The following is a 17,357-nucleotide window of genomic DNA, read 5'->3' on the forward strand; positions in this document are numbered from 1 at the left end:
TTTGCATATAATGGAAGTGACAGGTATGCAAATCTCTCTCATACATATTCATTAGGGATATCTTGAAAACCTGACTGGCTGGGGGTCCCCCAGGACAGGTTTGGGAACCACTGCTATAGATGAATGGATAACACAGGAGCCCTTACCACAATGGCCGCCCATTAATGGCAACAAGGCATTTTTACAGGTGTGGATAAAATGGTCTTAGTGCACAGGAAAGACTCATGTAATGGTGCACTAAGGCCGATTTTTTACCACAGCTTAGTAAAATAACCCCTTATTTAGTTTATATCCTGTAGCAACTGTAGAAAGGAAACGGCTTAGGAGGATCTGCAGGTGCTGTGAATTTTTTTGGCTTGTTCACTTCTTATTAGGGTTACCAGAAGTCCGGATTTCCCCAGAACATGTCCTCATTTTGAGGACATGTCCAGGGGTCTGGACGGCTTTTCAAAACCCGGCACTTTGTCCGGGTTTTGAAAAGCCTCCCTCAAAATCGCCATCAGGCATGGAGGGCAACGCGATGACGTCACGTGCACGCATGTGCGGATGCTCTCCTGCCCGACCAGAGCAGGCGGCAGGGGGCGGGCTTGGGGCGTGGTGGGGCAGGCCTGTGTGGAACTGGGCAGGCATGGGGAGCGGGTCTAATGGGTCTGGATTTTCTGAATGGAAAATCTGGTAACCCTACTTCTTATATTTCTGTAATTACAAGTGTTTTGGCAAAAGCCTACCTAAGCTGCCACATAAAATAAAAAAATTATTGAATTTCTAACACATGCAGTTATTTTTTGTCAAATTAAGATTATTTCCTGAGAATTTCAGAACACATTTGATTTAAATCATTTGGATCTGAGATGCCAGTGCCTGAGAGAGAGAGAGACCAGGGTACAACATAGATTTTGGCAAGCTGGTATATACCTACTTCGTAGGGTTACCAGATATATGTCCAGAGAAACTTGGACACATAGCCATGCCCCATTTTGCCCCTAGCCATGCTCCATTCCATCTCCAGCCCTGCCCTGTTCTGTCTCTAGCCCTAACCCCCGCAGAGCCTCGTCTTTGTTTCCCGACCTCCGGGCTGCGTCTGGAAGGTCTCCAAGCATTTGCGGATGTGTGCAACATCATCCGTGCATGTTCGGAGGCCCTCCAGATGCGGCCAGGAAGTTGGGTCTTTCCAAAACCCGGACAAACTACCGAGTTTTGGAAAGTCTGTCCGGGCACCCAGACAGGGTCTTCCCAGATGTCTGGTAAACTAAACTAAACTAAACCTTGGGTTTATATACCGCACCATCTCCACGAATGCGGAGCTCGGCACGGTTTACAGGAAGAAAGATGAGAGAGGAACTACAGTGGAGAGATTAAAGAGTTAGGTGTATAGGGGGAAGGTGAGAGGCCTAAGAGGGGGGAAGTGTTACAGTTTTGAGAATAGCCAGGTTTTTAGGTGTTTGCGGAAGAGTTGGAGGGAGCTTGAGGTTCGGAGAGGGGAGGTGAGGTTATTCCAGATCTCAGTGATTCTAAAGGGGAGGGATGACCCAAGTTTGCCTACATGCTACTGCAGAGTTCCTGGGGGCTGGTGATAGTCCAATAGCCTACATCTATTGTAGCTGTGACTCTAGGCCAGGGGGGCAGTGGAACACCTGTTTGGTTGGAGGGGCCTAACAAAATCTTTAGTTTTTTTTCTGGTCCTTTAGTTGATGCTGTACTGAATGAAATATTGGTTGGGTCATGGCCCCAGTGGCCCATCCCATTCTACTTCCTATGCACCAGGCCATACTAAGGTTGTGAGGTATTCCTCACTTCCCCTTTCTTATTAAGCAACTTCTCCCACAAATTTGCCAGATTTTGCTATAGTAAAAATTCAAAGAGCAAGCAAATTGATTAAGAGGATGGGACAATTTACCAAGAGTTTAGTTTGGAGAAGAGACAACGAGACTGTTACTTTTAGATGTATGTATTGTAATGTTAATCCCCCTCCCCTCTTTTACAAAACTGGCAAGAGGCTGTGTTTTTTGTTTTTTTTTACAAAACAGTTTACAGTATTAGTAAAGGCAAGATGTAAACAAACCAGCAGATACAGCATTTTCCAATAATCATCAAACAAAGAAGAGCTAACAAAAGGAACAGTATAACATAACCCAGACTTGGCCAGTCCCCACCCTACTGGAAACAACCCCTCCTTCCACCCCTCTCCCCACCTACCCACAACCACCCCACAACCCACCCTCAACCAACTGGCAATACGGGCACTACTGGCTTCCGTAACCTATTAACAACTTGACTTTTGATAAGGGGGGGTAAAGTACCTAAATTAGATGGCCAGACTGACAAGAAAATCTTACTCCGATATCTAGAAAACCGAGTTGACAGAGATTCCCACACCATTTAAAGATGGAATTTATTGCACCAATACCAAACTGGCAAGAGGTTTTTTTAGCACCAGCTGGCATGCTAAAAGCTCTGTGCTACTCCGATGGTCATATAGTTCCTATGAGCGCTGGAGCAGCGGAGAGCGCTCAGTGCGCCAGCCTGTGCTAAAAACCTCTTGCCAGTTTGGTAAAAGGGGGGGGGACGTTTATGCTATGTTTTGTTTTTGTTTTTTTGTTCAATAAATTTTTATTAGATAATACTTATAGATACAAACAAATCATAATAGATTACATTATACATAGGAACCAACAATCGTCCTGTACAATAACAGTTATATAATACATCAGGGAAAAAAAATTAACACAATTAAAACAAAGCACAAATAAAGATATACATTTTTAATTTAATTTAACTGCTTTGATCCTTGAATGATAAAAGCGGTATATCAAGTCCATAATTAATAATAATAGAGGTCTACAAAATCCTGAGTGGAGTAGAATGAGTAAACATGAATTGACAAGAGGACACTCCATGAAGTTACTTGGTAATACTTTAAAACAAATTGGAGAAAATATTTTCACTTAAATAGTTAAGCTTTGGAACGTATTGCTAGAGGATATAGTAAAAGCAGCTTCATATATCTGGTTTGAACAAGTTCCTGGAGGAAAAGCCTATAATATGTTATTGAGAGAAATATGAGGGAAGCATGACTTTATCCTGAGGTCAGTAGATGGAATTTTGTTACTACTGTATTTTGGTTTCTGCCAGGTATTTGTGAGCTGGATTGGCCACTGTTGGAAGCAGGATACTAGGCTGCATGGACCATTGGACTATCCCAGTGTGGCTATTCTTATGTTCACACGTCAAGATTAATAGACGATGTGAACGGTTACTTGGCAACAAGTGTACCTAATGGTTAGGTGTAAACAGATAGTGCAACCATTCCTTTATGTACACAGTGTCCAGAAAAAAGGGGACCCCTTGCACAATTTCAAAATACTTTTACTTTGCAATTGTTTGAATACTTAGGCCCTCTTTTACAAAGGTGCGCTAAACATTTTAGTGTGCTAACTGCTAATGCATCCATAGGATAACATGGACACATTAGTGTTTAGCGCATGATTAGCGCGTGCTAATATTTACCATGCACTAAAAAGCATAGCGTACCTTAGTAAAAGAAGGGGTTAGTATGACATTTGAAAATACATTAGTATAATGGCGTTTTTCTCTTAGTTAATTCATAATTTGTGTACAAAGTGCCTTCCTTCAATCTTGAAACATTAAGGGACTCATTTTCAAAAAAATGCAAACATCCCCCAAAACAGCCCAAACTGGCACTTGGACGTCTTAATCGCCGAAACATCCAAATGCCGATTTTGAAAATGACATCCTGAATGTCTTACTAGGCATCCCAGCCACTTTGTGTCCAAAATTCAAGGGATGTGTGTTGGAGACATGTTATGGGCAGGCCTTGGGCATGCTTAGGCTTGGATGTCTTGTAGTGATAATTGAGCCTTTCCCACGACGTCCAGGATGGAACTTAGACATTCAGAGTTATACCTGTTTTAAAAGCATCTAAGTGCTAAAAAGATACCCAAACTGACCAGATGACAACTGGAGGGATTAAGTAATAACCCCCTTCCCCCCCCCGCACTCCTCCAGTGGTGACTAATCCCCTCCCACCCCAAAAAATCTGAATGAAACATTACATACCTGTCTCTAGAACAGCAACACCTAGTATGGGAAATCCTAGGTGTCTTACATAGCCTGGTAAGTGGGCTAGTGAGCCATAGAGAGGAGGACTTATAATAATAATAATAAAAAATTTATTCTTGTATACCGCCCAATAGTGCTGCCCGATTCATGAAAAAAATTTCGATTCGATTCGATTCAGCCTCTCGCGTTTGCGGTCTAACACCAGCTCTGGCAGGATACACATTTCAAATCTGACATATTGTAATCACAAAACAGAAAATAAAATTAGTTTTTCTACCTTTTGTTGTCTGGTCATTATTCAAATTTTTTTGGTCTCAGGCTCTGGTTGACTTCTGATAACTTGCTTGCCAGGGTCTCCTTTCTTCTTTCTCCCTGCTAACCATCCATCTTCCATCTCTGTCCTCCCCTTCTGTTTATCTTCCCTCCCCAGGAGGTCTGGCATCTTTCCTTTTTTTCGTCTCCCTCCACAGATTCACCTTTTCTTAACTACCCTTTCATCCAGCATCTCTCCTTCCTTCCCCACCACCCCAGGGTCCACCATCTCTCCCTTTCTTTTCCCAACTACCCTCCTATCCAGTATCTCTATCCCCCCACACCATCCCTTGCGTCCAACTTCTCTCCCTTTCTGTTCCTTCCCTCCCTAAATCCCATTGTCCATCATCTCTCTCCCTCTCCTCTATTTTCAGACCCATTTCTTCCTCCCCAAAGTCCGACATATGCACATCTCTTTGAACCCCCCTTCCCTCCCTCTGTGTACTTCTATACCAGGGCCCCCCTCCCCTGAAAGTCTGTCCCCCCTTGAAGGTCTGTCCCCCCCTGAAGGCCTGCACCCACCCCTAAAGGCCTGTGCCACCATCCCTGAAGGCCTGTTTCCCCCTTGAAGGCCTGCCTGTCCCCCCTGAAGACCTGTCCCCCCCTTTGAAGGCATGCCTCCCCCCTTGAAGGCTTGTCCCCCCCCCTTGAAGGCCTATCCCACCCCTGAAGGCCTGCCTGTCCCCCCTAAAGGCCTTTTCCCCCCTTGAAGACTTGTCTCCCCTTTTGAAGGCTTTCCTCCCCCCCTTGAAGGCTTGTCCACCCCTTGAAGGCCTGCCTCCCCCCTTGAAGGCCTATTCCCCCCCTTGAAGGCCTATCCCACCCCTAAAGGCCTGCCTATCCTCCCCCTTGAAGACCTGTCCCCCCTCCCTTTTGAAGGCCTGCCTGCCTGTCCCACCTGAAGGCCTACCTGCCTGCCTGTCCCACCCCGAAGAACTGCTCATTCCCTCCCCCCCCCCGGAAGGCCTGCGTGTTCCTCCTGGCCTCCCACTGGGGTCCGGCTTCCCCCCTGGCCTTCCCACACTGTTTACCTTCCAGGAACAGCCTGCAAACAAGATTGTGGTGCTAGCGATCTTAGTACCGCTTCGGAGCTGTTTACTCTGTCGCGGTCCACCCCTCCTCTGATGTCAGAGGAGGGGTGGGACCGCGATGGAGGAAACAGCTCCGAAGCGATACTAAGATCGCTAGCACCGCGATCTTGTTTGCAGGTTGTTCCTGGAAGGTAAACAGTGCAGGGAGACCAGGGGGGGAAGCGAAAGGCCAGGGGGGTGGAGGCCGGACGCCGGGGGGGGGGGGGGGAAGCCGACAGCAGCACTTCCCGACTGACCCTCCGCCCTCGCCTCTAAAGCAGGTGCGGCAGCTGCCGCTCCTGCTTTAGTGGGTGAGGGGGGAGAGTCAGGTGAATCGGGAAGCCGATTTTTGTTTTGTTTTGTTTTGAACCGATTCGAATCGTGAATCGGGCAGCACTACCGCCCAACCATGAAGTTCTAGGCAGTTAACAACAAAGAACTATACAATCGGTGAAAGGTACATCAAGTTAATAAAAATGAGTAACAAGAAGAAAATGACATAGTTATTTAACAAACTTATCAAACAAGTGTGTTTTTAAAAGTTTCCTAAAAACATTACAAGAATCTGTTTGACAAATAAGCGGACTTAACCAAGAGTTCAGTTTGCCTAGTCAAAAGACAAATGTCCTATTCAAAAATGTCTTATAACGACAGTTCTTAACTGAAGGATACATAAACATTAACTTATTACGAGTGTTATTTAATGAGGTATAAAAATTAAATTGGGAAGCTAGATATCCCGGAGCCAAACCAAAAAGAGATTTAAAACAAAGACAACTAAATTTAAAAAGAATATGTGCCTCAAAAGGCAACCAAAATAATTGCTGATAAAATGGACTAATGTGATCATATTTCTTCAGGCCAAAAATTAAGCGCACTGCCCCTAACCCACTCTGACCACTACATTTATGGTGGAAAGTGTGAATCCACCAAAATCCTACTCTAGACAGGTAGGTTCTAAAGTTCCTATGAGCATCGAGAGCAGTGCAGAGCATTCAGCATGCCAGCCAGCGCTAAAAACTGCTATTGCGGTTTTGTAAAAAGGGATTCGTATATGAGGCTTGAATGTGAAAATACTTTATAGAAGAATATAAGCTGCAACACCGTTGGGGGTATGGTGTGATATAAACCTCCCCTGAATATCTTCTATATCAAAAGTGCTTATACAGTAAATTCTCCAGGCCCTCAGAGGTGCCACCAGAAGCTCAATATACTTTCATGGCAACTGGCTTTATGCCCCCTATCATCAGCAGGTCACTGGTATTATTTAGTATAAGATGTACTATGCTTATCATAATAAATTTTTTTATATGTGTTTTCAATAAATAGTTATAAATAGTTATGAATAAAGTGCTTAACTTAACTTGGGTGGTTTAGCCAAGAGGGACAGAGTACGCCAACATGTTTCACCCTGTTCAGGTTTCCTCAGGGCACAATCCCTCAGAACTATGTTAGTCTTTACAACGTGGCCACATTTCAGGTGGCCACGTCGTAAAGACTAACATAGTTCTGAGGGATTGTGCCCTGAGGAAACCTGAACAGGGTGAAACATGTTGGCGTACTCTGTCCCTCTTGGCTAAACCACCCAAGTTAAGTTAAGCACTTTATTCATAACTATTTATAACTATTTATTGAAAACACATATAAAAAAATTTATTAAGATAAGCATAGTACATCTTATACTAAATAATACCAGTGACCTGCTGACGATAGGGGGCATAAAGCCAGTTGCCATGAAAGTATATTGAGCTTCTGGTGGCACCTCTGAGGGCCTGGAGAATTTACTGTATAAGCACTTTTGATATAGAAGATATTCAGGGGAGGTTTATATCACACCATACCCCCAACGGTGTTGCAGTTTGTAAAAAGGGAGGCATATTTTTATAAATCATGCAAAAAGGAAAGCAGGTCTAAAACAAACATCTCGATTATACATATTGTAGAAGCCAATTTTTAAGAAACTGCCAGTGTAAATATTGATAGGTGCCTGTGTTTTGGCAAACAGATATGAATATTTACACTGGTGGTTTCTTAAGAAATGGCTTATATGTATAATCAAGATGTTAGCTTGAGGCCTGCTTTCCTTCTGGTGTGACTTACCTTTTCTTTCTCTGGTGCTTTTCCCCTTTTGTGCATTATATACAACAGTGCACTTGCCTCTTCCTTCGCCTCCACATTTTGAATACTGCAAAGAAGCTGCCCCGGCTGAAGGAAGGCACAGTGAAGGGACTTGTGGATGCCAGGAGCAGCTGGAGTCTCTAAACAATGAGTACCTCTCCAGGCTGTAAAGTGCAAAGAGATGATAATTCCATTGCAGCCTTGCTCAGGATGGCTGGATGACAGCTTTCCTGCTGTTTATCCCATGAGGGTTTCCACTGGAAAATACCTTCAGGGGAAGGTAGGTCCCCTATTCTGTTTCCCTTCCCCCCTCCCTAACAGCCTAGCACTTGGTTGATTGGCCACCTGTTGTTTGCTAGGCATCAGCATTGAATAAACATTGCATGGGAGAGAGAGGGACTGCTGCCTTGGCTTCTGCTAACAGTTCCTTCTAAATTTAAATTTACAATTTAAAGCTGCAGAAACGAAGGTGTAGCCATCTCTAGAATACATAGCATAGCATACCATATTGTTTATTGTACCCCTCAAATGTCAACTGAGATCAGAAAACTCCCAAAGCATGAGGAGATTAGGAATGGTGGGGCCTTAGTCAGCCTGTCCAATCAGATCCTTAGGCCCCTCTCTGGTGCATCCCAGGATGCACCGGGGAGGGGAAGGCCCGCCATTTTGAAGAGGCGAGCCTGCTGGCATCCCACTGCTGTGGGGAGTGTCATGGAGGGGTTGCTTGATGGCAGTGGTGGGCGGGAGTGGGCATCCCTCTTGCCGGGTGGTTGGGGGTTGTCAGGGGGGTGGAGCAAAATTTTCTGGCAGGTCTGAGCTGTCAAGCCTTACTTTCCTGTCAGTGCCTGAGCCAATCAGTGCTCAGGCACTGACCAGAAAGTATGGCTACATCAGCTCAGACCTGCCAGAAGATTTTGCTCGCAAATGTAGGACAATGAGGTTATGGAATCACCCCGCGATAACAGAGTCGCCTGGAGTGCTCATTTAATTATTAATGACCTCATTGTAATACATTTGGATGGCAGAGTCGGAGTCTGCCAGGAAGCTCGGAAAAGACCACGGTGAGCGCTTTTGAGAACTGGTCGCTTTGAACCGTTTTAGCGACCATCTGTAAAGGCACGGTGGTTTTTGAGATTCTTCCCCTTAGACACAAAGAGAAAGAAAAGATGACAGCAAAAGCAGGAAGGATACTTGAGTGCCTAGAGAGAGGAATGGTCAGCAGGAAAAAGGTAATAGTGCCTCTGTCTAAGTCTCTAGCGAGACCTCATTTGGAATATTGTGTACAATTCTGGAGACCGCACCTTCAAAAAGATATAAACAGGATGAAGTCTGTCCAGAGGACGTCTACTAAAATGGTCAGTGATCTTCATCATAAAGCATATGCAGACAGGCTTCAAGATCTCATTGTGTATACCATGGAAGAAAGACAGGAGAGAGGAAATATGAAAGAGACATTTCAACATCTCCATGACATAAATGCACAAGAGGCAAGTCTCTTTCTATTAAAAGGAAGCTCTGGAATGAAGGGACATAGGATAAAGGGCATCCATTCCCTGATCCATCCTGTATCCTTTTGTTTATCCTTGGATTCATCCAGTCCTAGAGGTGACTGGCTATGTGTCCAGTGGCGTAGCAAGGGTGAGAGGCGGCTGGGGTAGTGGCGCCCCTCCCCACCCTCTTCTCCGCCCCCCACCCCTACATGTTCCTTCTCCCCCCTCCCGTTGCTTGCATGCGCCAATTTCCTTCCCCCATACCTCTGTAACGTTCCTGACACAAGCAGCAACCCCCAATCTGCTGTCGCGCCATTGTTGGCTCTTCCTCTGATGTCACTTCCTGGGCACGGGTCCAGGAAGTGATGTCAGAGGAAAAGCCAATGCCAGGAACGTTACAGAGGTATGGGGAACAGAAGCTGCGCGTCTGCGCGGCAGAGGGGAGGACAGGGAGGAATCGTAGTGGTAGAGAGTTGGACGGGTACCTGCACCCTCACCAACACGGCACCCGGGCTAACTGCCCCCCCCCCTCCTCTTACTATACCACCGATTGTATCCTTTTGTTCGTCCTCAGATTCATCCAGTCCTAGAGGTGTCAGGATTTGTGTCCCTTTTCCCATTCATCTGCTGAGTTTGCTCTCCCATGATCCTTCCAGTCATAGAGATGAGCATAAAATGTTTTTTTTTTATTTTATAAATCTTTATTCATTTTCTTATGTTACAACAAGTGTTTCAAATAAACTCATTAGAAACTTGAATATATACACTTGATTAACTCATATATTAACATCAAATTAACATTTCTTTAGAAAATTAATATTATATAAAGTTATAATATTATGCAAGAAATTTAAATTTATATAATTCTTATTGAATATAATAATCCCCCACCCCTCCCTCCCTCCCAATCAATAATACATAAAATCAATTTTATTGTAAATTCATTCAAATATTGATATAGTATGTAATAATCAGAAATAAAATCCCACCCCATTCCCCTCTAATCAAATATCTTATCATGGGAAAAGTTAATATCTGGATTTGTAAATAAAAAACCAAAAAATGGTCTTAGAGACATTTGGAGCATTGAGATAAAGCAACAAATTACTGCATCTCAATGGCCACGACTTTGGTCTTGGAGGTTAAAATGTACGGTGTCAGCATCTATGAGACAAACTTGGTTTTTTCTATTGCATAGAGCTTTTTGGACCCCTGTTCGTTTACAAAAGATAGATAGTTCTAAGTCTAATAGATGCTGGCACTGTCATTTTGAAGTCGGGACATTAGATCACCTTTTATTCTATTGTCCATTCATCTTATCATTCTGGAAGTCAATTTGGCCTCAAATCAATAGGATGTTAGAAAATCCGGTAGCCTTGACATATGATACTATTTTATTTGGCACAATTATGAGAGCAAGAAGTCAAATTTCGGCAAGCAACAACAAATTACTGTTTATTTTAACTGGAATAGCAATACAGCAAATAACATATAATTGGAAAAAACATGACATGTTAAACTACAATTTCTGGTGGAATTCTGTATGCCATATATACAAAATGGAACTCACCATTGCAACACAAAAAGGCTATGTGAGTAAATTTCAAAAAGTATGGGGACAATTAACAGATTTCTGTAAGCATAAAATGTTTTAATTTAGTATGTGAGTTGTTTTTTTTTTTTTTTTTCTGCTTTCATAACCTGTTTTTCTCCTTCAGAAAATGGACTTAGTGCAGGTTCCTCAGAAAGCATCCGGAAACTTTTACGAAGGCGACTGTTATGTCCTGCTGTCCGTAAGTAATAAATTCTTGGCTGGCAACTGATTACTAGCTCTGGGAGAATCCAGTTCATGTTTTACAAGTATCTGCCTTTCATTCCTTGTCCCCCACTTTCAGGATAATTGTGAAGCCCTTTCTGTAAATAAAGCAGTGCTGCACATGTTAAGCTAGGCTTTTATAGACCTGTGTGTCCAAGGCGTGCTTAACATTACCCATGGTCTGTGCATACATAACTTCCTGTGGGTGGGGGGTGGTGAGTAGTTCTCATTTCTGCAAAGACTTTTGGGGAAAAAAAATCATGCTTATGTGCATACATTAACCTGGGAAATCTGTACATGCCAAATGTAAGTGCTCAAATTCCCGGAAGTCTGTGAATACCTTCATATGGAAAAACGTACTGTTACCTTCAGGAGGTTACTATTTGCATGTGTGCTCGGTTATAAAATGACCCACTCTGTGTGCCAGCTCACACTGGAACATTCTGGCTTGATCCTGCTCTAAAGAGCCGAGGCTGGCAGACACAAGCTAGTACTGACAATGAATGTAGTGATACTGCTCCATGTTCTGTCAGTCAGTGGATATACTATTCAGTTATTTCAATTTGATGTAATCTCCAGTCCAGCAAAGCCATCAAGACACACTATACAATAAAACCTTGGATTGCAAGTAACTTGGTGTGCAAAGTGTTTTGCAAGACAAGCAAAACATTTGATTAAATTTTAACTTGATATACAAGCAATGTCTTGTAATACGAGTACATACAGTATACATACAACACAACTGAGCCGATAGTTCTTCTCTCTCTGACGCTGCAGGAGTGTAGTGACTGTTCTAAATGAGTGAGGTCTTGCAATACGAGTACGTATAGTATTTTGTATTAACGTTTATTGGTTTTGAAACAAATCGTCTTGAGTTTCTATTATTTCCTATGGGGAAATTCGCTTTGATATACGAGTGCTTTGGATTACAAGCATGCTTTTAGAACGAATTATGCTCGCAAACCAAGGTTTGTCTGTACTTTCAAGACTATCCTGTAGATTACTCAGCTCAAGTCAATAAGAACACTGGGAACTGTTCCTGGTCTTGCCCTGTATTGCATGAAATTTTCCTTATGAGATGGCGGGGATGTCACTAGTGAAAACTAGAAGAAGTCAGAAATTGCTTTGATAAATAATATATGAACTGACTTCGCATTCAACACAAACCTGTCTATGAAGTGTAATCAATATGTTTTAAGTTGCTCAGAAATGTGAAACTCAACAAGGGGGGAACGCACCCCCCTAGAAAGGGAACAGAGTTTACCTCCCAGTCATTGCAACTGTTTCTGTAGAGATCACACTTCAAGCCAGGATGTTGGTTAATAAAGATTGTTACAGTCTTTGAAATGATATAAAGTATAGGATTTTCTCCTTTCTTCTTATACTTGTTTTATACTTGTCAGAACATCACTTATGCATGATTAATAGAATCATAACTTAGCTCAATGAGGGGTTTGGGGTCCCGACGCGGCCCCGTTTCGTGTCCTTCGTCAGAAGACCCACTCACGATTGCTGGAAAACTGACTGTAGTCTTTTAAACTTCAGTTATGTTAAAGTTAGTGATACGACAACATTTCTGCAATACAAAAGTCATTTACAACATCGGGTGTGAGTAAAAATCCATAACCACACCTCAATGAAAAGTATTACTTTTTAAGGCTAAACTAGAGGAGGGAATGCACAAAATACATACCAAAACTGAAAAGCTCTCACACCACAAAGTGTATTCAAACTGCCAGAAAGGACACAGCAGTACACTCCCGATTTAATTAGAGAGAAGGGGGAGGGGTTTGATGACATCATCAAGTGGCTGAAGCAATAGTCAAAACTGTAAAGAAAAGCTGTAAAGCAGGAAAACTGTAAAATGCTGTAAAAAATAAATAATAAATAATAAAACAAAAATAATACAATGATCTGCAATGTTGCCACCTGGCCAAGGAACAAAATAATATTGAAAGTCATAGAAACGCAATCCACTCCATCTCGCTGTTCAGTCCATGTGGGTGCAAGGTGTTGAGAATAAAAATCCACTTCTGTTCTTGTTTCCAAAGCATCCTTGCAACATCTCCTCCTCTAGTAGGAACTATGACATTGAGAATAGAAAAGAGGAGGTCCGTGGGTGCATGTTGATGATCCAACCAATGCTGTACTAGGGGGGCCTCTTTCACTCCTGTGCGAATCCTGCTGATGTGTTCTCCAATTCGGGTCTTGATACTTTGGGTAGTGCACCCTACATAAAACAACCGACATGGGCATTGAATGATGTACACTACTTGTCGAGAGTCACAATTAGTAGCGGGGCACTTGATATGACTAAGATGACTTAGACAGGTAGACATTTCTTGTAAAGTGACACAATGTTTGCATATTTTGCAATGACCACACTGCAAATGTTGACCTGATGTTTGTGTCCGTGGTTGTTTAATAAACTGGGAATGGACCAAATGCTGCTTCAAGTTGCGCTGTTTGGAGAACGCAAATCTGGGCACTTGTTGGAATGCCTCATGAAATTGCATAATTCCCCAGTGTTGTTTAATGATATGTTTAATATCAAACGCCCGAACTGAATAAGGGAGGACACATACTAGAGAGTTCTCATCTGATTTTGATGGTGAAGACAGTAATAAAGTTCTATTTGCATATAAAGCTCGCTTATATGCTTTCTGTATCACTGAGTGAGGGTACCCCCATTGCTGAAATCTGAGTTTCATTTCACCAGCTTTTATAATATATTCCTGGACCGTGGTGCAGAGTCTTCGGAGACGTAAAAATTGTCCCACTGGAATGTTGTTTCTTAAATGTCTGGGGTGGAAACTACTGTATTCTAGTAAATTGTTCCTATCAGTAGACTTGCGAAAAATGGTGGTAGAAAAATGTCCATGATGTAAACAAATTTGAATATCTAAAAAAGATACCTGTTGTGAATCTGTGTGCATAACAAATTGTAAATTACTATCACATGAATTCAGCCAGGCTAGAAATATCTGTAAATCTGCAGAGGGACCTGTCCATACAGCGAAGATGTCATCAATATACCGTTTCCAAATTAAAAAGTCCTTCCAAAAATCAGAAATATATAAGAAGGTTTCTTCAAATCTAGAAACGTATAGGCACGCCACAGAGGGTGCCATCTTAGCACCCATGGCAGTACCCTTGATTTGTTTGTAATACTTCGTGTCAAACTGGAAATAGTTCATATTTAAAGCTATACGCGCCAGCTGTGTTAAAAATTCAACCCTGCCTTGAGAAAGCTCCAAGGTGCGCAATTCCTCTTCAATAATTGTTACTGCTGCATTCTGCGGAATATTAGTATATAAGGCAGATATGTCTAACGTTATTAATGTAGCTTGTGGAGGAACTTGTTGGTATTGCGCTAAAATATTGATCATGTGGGCGGAGTCAAGCACGTATGAAGAAGCTAAAGAAACTTTGTCTTTAAGGTAAGTATCAAGCATAGCAGATAAAGGTTCTAAAATGGAACCAATGCCTGACACAATGGGTCTGCCATGTATTGCATGAAGGCAGCGATGTAAATTCAAATTTTAGGCCCCTAAGAAAAATGTCTCAGAAAGCTCCCAGAGAGAAAAAGCAGGGGGGAAGGGTGAGTGGTCTCTCTGAAGATCCAAGATAGCATGATACAGAGAGGTCCAATTTCTAGCTCTTTTCCTTCTCCTCTTCCGCAGGCCCATTACCACATCCTGCCTCATGTGGCTAGTCATTAAAACCAGTGGCTGCAGAAGTTCTCAGGCTGCACAGGAAGGTACAAACACCAAATTCAGCATGGTGGTGACTGACTATTTTTACTTCACCTTTCCCTTTTTCCTTGTGAGTTCTCTCAGTTCATGCTCTTTTTGCTTTTGTTGTCGTCTTCATATTCCTTTTATTTTACCTCTTCTCTGCTCCCTTCCAGACACATTTCCCACTGATCCCTCTTTTTTGCACCATTCCCTTCACTTCAGGCATTTTTTCCTCCCTGTGGGTTCTCTCTCCCTTTTTCATATTTCTCTCTGGGCACTCTCTCCCCCTGTGTAGGACCACTCTCCTCTGCCTATGCCCCGGCAGTGCTGGCCTATCCTTATGTCCCCAATTTGCTCAAATTATTTGTAAATCTCTAAAAAACCAAATAGGAAAGAATAGGGGAACAGTAATATGAAAAAATTATTCCTAAATTGTATAATATATTAGAAGATAAAATTAATAAATAATGAATTTTTACTTTTTAAAATTTTTTGTGATGGTCCTCAGTTTTCACAACTCAATTATCAGGCCCAGCCTGTAACATTGGGTTGAAAGTTGTATTAACCCAAACGGGTTATTCAGGTATGAAACATCCCTGGACCCAATATTTTATAGTGAATAAAGTGTAAGAACAATAGACTGAATGTGTCTTATTGGACGCCCTCATGTTGCAAGGATAAGTACCTGCTTCTTTGACTTTATGAACTGTTTTGATTTTTTATCTTTGGATATCAGAGAAAGAAGTTTGGAAGTTGAACCTCAAATAGATTTTTGGACTTAGTAGCAATTATACATTACATGATAGTATATTAGAGAGATGAATGGTGATTTATTTTTGATTGTGTGATTTTGCACTTTATTCACTATAAAATATTGGGTCCAGGGATGTTTCATACTTGAATAACCCGTTTGGATTAATACAACTTTCAACCCAATGTTACAGCATGGGCCTGATAATCGAGTTGTGAAAACTGAGGACACATCACAAAAAATTTAAAAACGTAAAAATCAATTATTTATTCATTTTATCTCCGGTAATCTCCTATTATACTATACAATTTAGGTCCCAATTTGCTCAAGGCATTCTGCCGCCAAATGCAAGGGATGAGATAATATATTCTGAGAGAGAAGAGGAGGGGGTGCCTTCACTCCGAATAAAAAGAAAGTGGCTATATAATTTTTAAAAAATATGAAAAAACTTTGCAATCATAGGTTATGTTCAGACTAAACTGAAGCAGTTAAATTATGTAGCCCCATCCTCTAATATAATTACAAAGCAGAATGTTAGGAATTCCCAAGCACCTTTAATAAAGCATAGAACAGGCCAACTAATAGGTTGCTCTCTAGGCGAACAGACCCAGTTCAAAGCAGTCCACTTTGTTTGTTCATTTGTTAACATCCCGTGGAACTCTTTTTGTTCCATTTGTTTGTTTGCTAACTTACCCCCCTTTTATGAAGCAGCATTAGGCTTTTTTATTGCTAACCACAGCAGTATGTTCATAGGAATTCTGTGAGCGTTGGAGATAATACCGCTGTGGCCAGCGATTTAAAAAAGCCTAATGTTGCTTTGTAAAAAAAGGGGGGGGGGGATTGTATTACGTACTGACTCCTTATACTGCACTGCCAGGGTGTTAAATGTAAACATTTACAATGTACAGTAATCCTCTTACCCAAAAATAGATGCCTAATAGAACCAGGGCATTTCTTCATAGAACTCACTGTGTAAAAAAAAAAAAAAAAAAATCCGATTCTGTTGTCATCTGAGTAACTGTCCAGTACCAGTCATATCATGAGGTAATACAAATCCCTACAAAAGTGATTTACACCAAAATAATAACTTCTAGAAGTTACACAAGGCCCTTATTGAGGAAAAGGCAGTACTGTAAATATTTCAGTGGGCTCCAGATCATTAACATACTTACTGGAAAAGCTGAGCAAGTTGGGTTACTAGAGATCTCTGTATATAAAAACTCCATGTGAACAGAATACCTGACCACAGTCACGCACACAGAAAACAGATATACCCTCATCTAATACAGAATAAGTGACCAAGTGACCACAAACTAACAATAGAAAATGAACTGAAACCCCAAGAAGACAGACTCTGCATACAGTGCAGAAAGAAATACATTTCCTCTTGAACATGAAATTCATTATTCTACCTTAGTTGTCTGATTATTTTATCTTTCTAATCACCTGATTCTCAATTTCTCATGTCTTTCTCAACTCTTAGCTTTCTTCCTACATCCATTTTTTACACTGATCTTTCAGTTCTCTTTCAATTATTTTTCTGTCTCTCTAGTCCTCAATTTCCCTCTTTTTTTTTTTTTTGTACTGCAGCTTAGGACCCCTGAGGAAGACAGTTAAGTCGAAACAAGGCCCATGTTGGGCCCATATTTTCCAAGTCAATGTGAATTCCAACCCTGAGATGTCCTGTCTGTCAAATTAGATTGTTAGATCTTCTGAGCAAGGACTGTCTATTGTATGTTAAATGTACAGCGCTGTGTATGCCTTGCAGCGCTATAGAAATGATAAATAGTAGTAAATAGTATAGATCTGCATCTTTGTGTTGAACAAATATATTCTTGCATCACGAATATCAACTCCGTGGTCTCTTCTTCTTTGGTTGCACCATATTACTGCGGATCAGTTGGGTTAGTTTTGTTTGTTAAACTAGGCTTTCATTCCTACTGCAGCTCCTTGTGACCTTAGGCATGTCACTTAACCCTCCAT

The 17,357-nt window shown here is 41.8% G+C and overlaps 1 protein-coding gene across 1 annotated transcript in view; it reads left to right on the forward strand.

The window, feature by feature from the left end:
• Positions 1-17,357, forward strand: part of AVIL (advillin) — a 110,499-nt gene that overhangs the window by 28,553 nt on the left and 64,589 nt on the right. The window contains exon 3 of the mRNA XM_033936129.1: positions 10,789-10,863. Within this exon, the coding sequence (XP_033792020.1) occupies positions 10,789-10,863 (75 nt within the window). The remainder of the gene's footprint in view (positions 1-10,788; positions 10,864-17,357) is intronic.

This window comes from Geotrypetes seraphini, chromosome 3 (assembly GCF_902459505.1).
Source record: "Geotrypetes seraphini chromosome 3, aGeoSer1.1, whole genome shotgun sequence".
Lineage (NCBI taxonomy): Eukaryota > Metazoa > Chordata > Amphibia > Gymnophiona > Dermophiidae > Geotrypetes > Geotrypetes seraphini.